The following is a 9,030-nucleotide window of genomic DNA, read 5'->3' as shown; positions in this document are numbered from 1 at the left end:
ATGTACATATTACCTCAACTAACAGGTGCCCCCGCACATTGACTCTGTACCGGTACCCCCCTGTATATAGTCTCGCTATTGTTATTTTACTGCTGCTCTTTAATTACTTGTTACTTTTATTTCTTATTCTTATCAGTATTTTTTAAACTGCATTGTTGGTTAGGGGCTCATAAGTAAGCATTTCACTGTAAGGTATACACCAGTTGTATTCGGCGCATGTGACTAATACAATTTGATTTGATCATTGGGTAAGTCATTGAAACTGGAAAGCTTTTTTAGGACTATAATTTCCTCCTCATATTGTACAATATTTGTGTCTCCTCCACACACCTAGACCTAGGCTATTGATGGATTCAAGACGAGGTCATGTTTAATGATCTCACATTTTCAGTTTGTCGGTATCAAAACAGCCTGACATTTAAATCATTGGTGCAGTATTAAAAAATATTAGGCTAATGTCTCCAGTCATGTAAAATTACATATAATTGCATGAAATGCTTTAATAAAAGGCCCAATTTTTCCGGGCCCTTGGCTACAAAACTAATTCTGCAAGCGCCTCTACTCGACTGCTCTAAACTAGACCACTATGCTAATGCAATGATATGATGATTTCCCAGTACCTCAGAGCTCCCCAGGTCACCCCCCTCTAGCATTCACTTTTTGTTCTGGCACCTCCCAACTTACATATTAAGCACTGCCTTCACTGGAACTAAGGGGCCTAGCCCAAACCATGAAAAACAGCCCCAGACCATTGTTCCTCCTTCACCAAATTTTACAGTTGGTACTGTGCAGTCGGGCAGGTAGCATTCCCCTGGCATCCGCCAAACTCAGATTCATCCGTCGAACTGCCAGATGGTGAAGTGTGATTCATCGCTCCAGAGAAAACATTTCCACTGCTCCAGAGTCCAATGGCGGCGAGCTTGGCACCACTCCAGCCGACGCTTGACATTGCGCATTATGATCTTAGGCTTGTGTGCGGCTGCTCGGCCATGGAAACCCATTTTATGAAGCTTCCTACGAACAGTTGTGCTGATATTGCTTCCAGGGGCAGTTTGGAACTTGGTAGTGAGTATTGCAACCGAGGACAGACGATTTTTATGCTCTACGCGCTTCAGCACTCGGCGGTCCTGTTCTGTGAGCTTGTGTGGCCTACCACTTCACGGCTGAGTCGTTGTTGCTCCTAGACGTTTCCACTTCACAATAACAGCACTTACAGTTGACCGGGGCAGCTCTGTCAGGGCAGAAATTTGACGAACTGACTTGTTGGAAAGGTGGCATCCATGAAGGTGCCACGTTGAAAGTCACTGAGTTTTTCAGTAAGGCCATTCTACTGCCAATGTTTGTCTATGGAGATTGCATTTGTGTGTGCTCGATTTTATACACCTGTCAGCAATGGGTGTGGCTGAAATAGCCGAATACACTAATTTAAAGGTTTTTTAAAGTGTCCACATACTTTTGTATATATAGTGTCGCTCCTTTTTTTGTAAGAGCGTAGTTTAAGAACACTTTTAAAGCCTCAACAGATAAGATGATCCAACTTTCAAAACTAGTCCTTTTTAGCTAACCACAGCAGTCAAATACTATCTAGGTACAGTAGCTGTTTATTTGTCTAGCACATTCACTAATTAACAAGCAATTTAGCTAGCAAGATATGCCAGATATCAGTCTAAAAAACACTTGGCATGGCCAGGAATCAGATTTTGGCTTGAAATATCTAATTCCATGTTCAGGCTGCAAGAAAAAGAACAGATTCGAAAAGGATATACAAAAATGGGATTTGTGTCACTTCAAACTGCCAGTGTGAACAAGACTTTGGATTCTGTAGTTCTGCAAGCAACTGAGCAGCTGCCCCCTTCAGACTCACATCCGCGCATTTAATACCAACACACCGGTAAAACGATATAGCACATACTCCTGTAACTACGGTAAATGGGGGACAGTTGTACAGTGGTGTTACATTTTTGCAATTTGAATCAATCGCGTTATTGTGTTTCAGAATGAGGTAAGAGATGGTGATGTGGCAGACGGTATGGATTGAGCGCATCATTTCGAAAAGCATAATTTATGTGTTGCATTGATTATAACCTTTAGCGATCTACAAGTGTGTAGATGCAAGCTGATCAACCGTATGGCTTGGTTTTGTTTCGAACGTTCAACCGGTGTTTCTATCAGGTTATTTTACTGAATGGTTTGACCTTCTGGACTGGCATAAACTAAGACGTTCACCCATAAACTCTAAAGGAAGTCCTCGCGCTGTTACACAACACTGAAGTTAATGCGTGACTGTTTCCTTACGCAAAAAAAGTGTACGTTTTGCTGAAATAACTAATTGTTCATACTATATTAGGCTATGCAGTCCATAGTCTACTTTGTGCCTTTATCTGCGTGGAGGTATCCGTCAGTCGATCGGCCACCAGTGTAGATCAGAGGAAGATAAGAGGACAATCGTATATGTTGTTGACAAAACTAACGTTCTATAACGTTTCACCCTCCTGAACATACCTCATGCTATAGATCACTGAGTTAAGTTAGTGTGACTTCACACACACCCCAGACAGATGGGTGATCATTTTGTATTTTTTTAACCTTTAGTTAACTAGGCAAGTCAGTTAAGAACACTTTCATATTTACAACGACGGCCTATACCGGGCAAACTCGGACGACGCTGGGCCAATTGTGCGCTGCCCTATGGGACACCCAATCACAGCCGGTTGTGATACAGTAGGAAAGTTAGAGCACCATTAGTCTCTAAGGTATGATCTATATCTCTCCATCAGGCTGTCCCCCTGTTGTTCCACGAGGTGAAATGTTTAGAACCATTAGAGATAGAAACACAGTTAATTTAGCTGACTAATAGATGATCACGTCTGTTCTACAATATACATACTACATATCGGTGAACATTCTGTAAAACTGCTTCCTCCTGACCTTTAACCCTGACCCCCAGGCTCTGCTTACTTGCCCTGTTGCTGCTCCTGGCCACAGGAAGTGATGTCACAGCGTCAGAGGAGGACAGGAAGCCCAACTTCGTCCTGATGATGGTGGACGACCTTGGCATTGGGGACATTGGTTGTTACGGCAATGACACAATCAGGTAACAGAGGCAACCAGGCAATCTGCAGCCTTCCCAAAAAACAACTACAGTTTGAGTTTATAACACTTGCTTCATCTCTCTCTCTCTCTCTCTCTCTCTCTCTCTCTCTCTCTCTTTTTTCTCTCTCTCGCTATCTCTCTCTCGCTCTCAGGACTCCTAATATCGACCGTTTAGCAGCAGAGGGAGTGAAGTTGACTCAGCATATAGCTGCTGCTCCTCTCTGTACACCCAGTAGAGCTGCCTTCTACACAGGACGCTACGCACTGCGCTCAGGTAGCACACACAAGTATACATGTAACACGCACACCCACATGTACAAAGACAATATTGGAAGCATTAGAGGAGTTATTGTAATTAATGGCATGTGTGTCTGTTTTCTGTTGTGTGTGTGTGTGTGTGTGTGTGTGTGTGTGTAGGTCTGGGCAGTACAGGGCGTGTGCAGGTGTTGTTGTTTCTGGGAGGTTCTGGGGGTCTACCCCCCACTGAGACCACCTTCGCTAAGAGACTACAAGAGCAGGGATACACCACCGGACTAGTGGGTAAGAGAAAGACACACACACACACACACACTAACCCACACACATACTAACACACTGATGTGTACCTGTAGGTAAATGGCACCTGGGTGTGAACTGTGAGCTTCGAGGGGACCACTGCCACCACCCCAACACACACGGCTTCAGCTACTTCTATGGCCTGCCTTTCACCCTGTTCAATGACTGTAGACCCGGGGAGGGGAAAGATGTACTAGCTGACCTGCAGAACACACTGTGGCAGCTAACACTGCTGGGGGCCCTGGCCCTGCTCAGCCTGGTAGGGTTCCAATGACTCCTTATTCCACATGACAGAGTATCATGTCTGTTCTACATACTCTATCTCTATCTGAGTGCCTCAAACAGTTCACTGGCCTTGATGATAATGATTCACATGGTTTTATGAACGTTTTGTGGGTGTGTCTAACGCCTCTCTCCCTGTCTGTAGGTGTGTGTGCGTGTGTGTGGTCTGCTTGAGGTGAGTGTGTCCGTCATTGTGGCGGTGACTTGTCTGAGCCTGCTGGCGTTCAGTGTGTGGTTCGTGCCCTTTGAACTCCTGATGACCTGGAACTGCATCATCATGAGGAACCAGGAAGTGGTGGAGCAGCCCATGGACCTAGACACGTTATCACAAAGACTACTGGGAGAGGCCCAAGGCTTCATAGAGAGGTCAGAACACTCAATCAGTCACTCAATCAAACATTCAATTCTTTTAGATTTTCCCCACATTGGCTATACCTAGGTGAGAGTTCAAAGCTTGTTTGTGTGTGTTGGATAGGAATGCTGACAGACCGTTCCTCCTGTTCCTGTCTCTGGCCCACGTACACACTCCTCTGTTCTCCTCTCCTGGCTTTGCTGGGAAGAGTCGCCATGGTCTCTATGGAGACAACGTAGAGGAGGTGGACTATATGATAGGTGAGCGGTTTGTGTGTGAAAGCTCTGACCAATAACACATTGATATATTAGAATGTTTATTATGTTTACGATGTGTATTAATGATCTTACTATGATTTATATGCTCTCAGGTTGTATGACTGAAGCAGTGGACAGGTTGAGTCTGGCCAACAACACTCTGTTGGATTAGAATGAGTTATGTTTCTGATATGTATTAATGATTGATCTTCTGTCAGGTCGTATGACTGAGACAGTGGACAGGTTGGGTCTGGCCAACAACACTATGATGTATTTCACCTCTGACCACGGCGGCTATATTGAAGACGCAGATGAACGAGGACAGAAAGGAGGCTGGAACGGAATCTACAAAGGTAACAACCAATCAAATAGAGCCATTTGAGCAATCAGAAAAAATGAAACAGATGTGAAAAACATTGTCTCCTCCTCTCATACAGGTGGGAAGGCGATGGGTGGATGGGAGGGTGGTATCAGGGTGCCAGGTATATTCCGGTGGCCTGGAAGGCTGCCAGCAGGCAGAGTGTTTGACACACCCACCAGTCTCATGGACCTCTACCCCACACTCACACACCTGGCCAATGCAACACACAGCGACAGGTACGTGTGTGTGCTTTTTGTGTGTGTGTACATGTTGTGTGTGTCTGCCTATCCTCATGTCTATATATTCCAGGTTGTTAGATGGCTATGATCTGATGCCTGTGCTAGAAGGAAGGACCGAGCGGTCGCAGCACGAGTTCATGTTCCACTATTGTGGTGCTTACCTCAACGCAGTACGTTGGCACCCACCTGCGAGTGAGTACATACACACACACACACACACTACTATACACTACAACACACACCATCATCTGTCTCATTACATGTGTGTCTCCCCAGGTGAGTCAGTCTATAAGGTCCACTTCTTTACCCCTAACTTCTCCCCACCGGGCGCTGGTGGTTGCTATGACACCAAGATTTGTTTCTGTCATGGAAGTCATGTGACACACCACAGCCCCCCCATCGTCTTTGACCTTCACACTGACCCCTCGGAGTCCAGCCCCCTGACCCCAGACACTGAGCCACGCTACCAGGAAGTTCTACAGCAAACTGCCAGGGCCGTGGAGCAGCACCGGGCCACCCTCACACACTCACACACACAACCAGACACACACTCTCCCCACTCCGAGCCTGTTCTCAACCAGCTGTCGTGGGAAAAGATTCTGTGGCGTCCATGGCTGCAGCCATGCTGTGGAATATTCCCCTTCTGTGGCTGTAAAGAGAACACTACGTCTACTCTGGCCTAACACACACACACCTCTGGCCTAACACACACCTCTGGCCTAACACACACACCTCTGGCAGAGAAATGTGAAGAGAAAGATGAGGAACATAAAAATAGGAAGAACCTTTAATGGATCAACTGCTTTTTTAATTGTTATAATATTTTTCAGACTATAAGTTTTCAATGATGTCTAGACAGTTGTACATAGCTATATGAAAGATGGTAATAATTTGCTCAAAGATAATTTGTTTTTATATCCTGACCAATCTTGTAATTTGCAATATTGATTTTGATAGATTATTATTTTTTATAACCTAAGCAGTCTGTGATAAACCTATATATTTTTTTTTTTTTTTGAAGTTTGTGAGTGTACAGTATGCTCCTGTCAGGTACTGCTCTTCACCACATGGTGGAGCCAGCTCCCTGGAATAAACATTCCTTTCTGCTGCAGTACATGTATGGTCTTCTTTTTTGATCTAGTTCAACTGCATCTATGTTTACCTGAAACTGTGCAGGATTAGGTCCCAGTAGTCTGGAGTGTCTAACAATCCACTGAGTCACAGTAACTTTGCTATTACAGGCCACGGTTACTGAGTTGGCCAAGGTTATGGTTAGTTATGGCCCGTGAGAGGTTTGAGAGCTGTGCTCTGGAGGTGTAGGTGGATCTTAGTACCACCAGGTGGCACTGCAGCCACGTGTATCAGAGACATACAGCGCCATAGACGTCAGTACAATGTGCATGCTGTACAGTAATCAGTAGGATAATGTTTCATCTGTGGTAATGTGTGGACTCACTGACTTTCAACTGGTCAGTGGTGTGTGTATTTTATGAAAGTGATGGCAGGACAGAGCATCTGATATTGTGGTGACTGACCTCAAGTGTTTTATCCTACTCTACTGTGAGGACAGGAGACTAATGATATTTTTATTCTGATAAGATTCAAATCTCATCTCGCTTCTGTTAATCCTTCAAGATATTCTCTGTTCTGTATTAAATTATTATTCCGGGATTCTTTGAGTGTTCTAAATCACACTGACATGAATGGCTCTACCTCAATCACAGGCCACGACTGCTCTTCTCTAAATAGACAGACCACAGTCATTGTGAAGTTATACTAGAAGACATGGTTAGAGTGAAGTGTGTAGGCCTCGTGTAGAGTCTAGGGCTCTTGTAGAGTATTTTTAGGGCCTGTGTCTCTGGCCAGCCAGGCTGTGTCCTGCCTATTGTTGCTCCCTGGTCAGTTGTCATCCTCAGTCATTGTGTTCATGAATCAGCCCTGTGGTCATTGGGCCAAGCCTGGCAGAACTGATCACTGGCCAGTGGCGTGACTCAGTGCTTCATGTCCATATTACTCTAGCCTCGCCTAGTCTGACCTGGGCTGGAAGAAACCTCTCTGTCAGCACCGGCCTACCTCCACTGTAACCACTGGTTCTATCTGCTGTCTTTTAGGTCACTGGCCCTTTAATGGCTTGAAACCATAAAGCATCTTTACTGGTGTGTTTCCCAACTCTGGCTGCTCTATAGAAAGAGAAAGGTTGTGGCAGGAGAGCCACAGGAGTTAAATCACTTCCATACATCCAGCGCATGAGGCACAGGGTTCGTTCCAGTGAGAAACAAATGTTTGGCAGCAGAGTTCAGTGGTACTGTGGCTTCTAAAGGTCTCCGTAACTGGCTTGAGTCAGAGACCAGAGTTTTGTAAAGTAATCAATATAGAATGAGAGGAGTGACTGAACAATAGCAGAGCAACTGAAGGCTATAACATTAACATTTGATTGGCTTTAAAACATGGCTTTGACCAAACCAGATACAGGATCAAGGGAAACAGGCTTTTTATTGCAGACAGTTTGTCTCTTTCAAAACAACTCCATCATGCCAACTGCCATTTGTTCTAAAGGGGGATGGATGGAACCCACTTAGGCCTGATAGACCCACAGCAATGGCTTCCATTCCGCCTGCAAACCTAAACACACACACACACTATATGGAATAATTTGTCTTCCTTGCTTTTGGGCAGTGTTCCAGTGTTGTTTGGGATAACGGAGCAAGTTTAAGCTAAAGTGTTTCATGGTTGTAATTTCACACAGGGCTGCTTCCATATGGATCTCTGGCCCTGAACTGATATACTGACAACTCACCCAAACTCCACTCAACCCTCTCTCCCCTGGACTCCTCTGTTTTTCCCAACCCCGTCCCCTATCTTCCAACATCCCTTAATCTCCCCTCCCTCCCCCATCCTCCACCTGCCTCCCCAGTCTGCCCTGGCATCAGGAGTGAGAGAGTTCAGTCAAAAATCTGCTGTGGACTCAGAAATGTTCTGCAAACAGTCAGCCAAATCCACACAGATGGCTTTTAGTCAGTGCATGGGTGGAGTCATTCAGTCATGTAGTGTCTTACTGGACTCTGGCACTTCAGAGGGACTCAGTATAAATGACTACACTCAGTCCATTGTCCACTGGCTACGGCTTCCTATTCCCTATAAAGTGCTGTACAGGACTTTTGGCCAGAGCCTTACTGTATGATTTGTCCTATGCCTTTCCATATACTGTATCCGGCTCCCAGTCCCCTTAACCAGAGGGACGATGACATGTCTATACTCTGAGAATCGACTGTAAGGCCTGACCTCAGTGGAAATGCTGACACCATGTCCTCCTGAAGGGGAGAGAGAGGTAAGAAAGGGGGTGGGGGGAGAAAGAGAGGGGGGATAAGAAAGAAAGACTGTGTCTCTACCCAGCGTGTAGTTTAGTTTGGTGGAACTATTCCAATAGAATACAGTCCATTCCATAAAATTGTGTACGTTTTATTGTCACACACCGGATAGGTGCAGTGCATTGCGCTAAATGCTTCTGAATATATTGCCTTGTAGTTTGCCAGTACTGTCTAATAAATTGGACATCTTCGGTCAATTTATGGTTGTAAGGATGGTGGAGTTAGCACAGCTTTCTGTGTTGGTCCAGGCTAAATGATTCCTGTGTGAGAATGCTCCAGGGTTAGACCACTGAAACACTCAGCTGGAGAGCTTTCATTCTGTACCCCTAGTTCACCCCAGTGTGTGCGTGTTTCTCTTCTTTAGTTTCTGTTCTAACTCACGATGATCCCTGTGGCTTCGCTGGGTTTCTACTATCATTCAGTGCTTTCAGAGACATCCCTTTCTCCCCTCTCTACCTCTCTCTCCCCTCCAATCAATACCTTCCTCCCTCTGATTCTCTCTCGTTCTCTAACATCTTCCTCT

At 45.3% G+C, this 9,030-nt stretch overlaps 1 protein-coding gene across 2 annotated transcripts; it reads left to right on the top strand.

Moving 5' to 3' along the window:
- The first annotated feature begins 1,926 nt into the window (after positions 1 to 1,926).
- arsh (arylsulfatase H) lies at positions 1,927 to 6,251 on the top strand. 2 transcript variants are annotated; one of them, XM_029702606.1, is made up of 11 exons: positions 1,927 to 2,002; positions 2,948 to 3,094; positions 3,246 to 3,367; positions 3,511 to 3,633; positions 3,705 to 3,907; positions 4,076 to 4,296; positions 4,406 to 4,542; positions 4,758 to 4,892; positions 4,977 to 5,136; positions 5,210 to 5,331; positions 5,416 to 6,251. In XM_029702606.1, the coding sequence occupies exons 1-11, from the start codon at positions 1,998 to 2,000 to the stop codon at positions 5,820 to 5,822; spliced, it is 1,782 nt and encodes a 593-aa protein (XP_029558466.1). In that variant the 5' UTR covers positions 1,927 to 1,997; the 3' UTR covers positions 5,823 to 6,251. The 2 variants fall into 2 exon arrangements, with proteins under 2 accessions (XP_029558466.1, XP_029558467.1); XM_029702607.1 differs by lacking the exon at positions 1,927 to 2,002 and adding an exon at positions 2,733 to 2,753.
- Positions 6,252 to 9,030: the final 2,779 nt, after the last annotated feature.

This window comes from Salmo trutta, chromosome 20, assembly GCF_901001165.1.
Source record: "Salmo trutta chromosome 20, fSalTru1.1, whole genome shotgun sequence".
Taxonomy (NCBI): Eukaryota; Metazoa; Chordata; class Actinopteri; order Salmoniformes; family Salmonidae; genus Salmo; species Salmo trutta.
The sequence above is the reverse complement of the archived record's forward strand: the minus strand, read 5'-3'. Positions and strand labels throughout refer to the sequence as shown.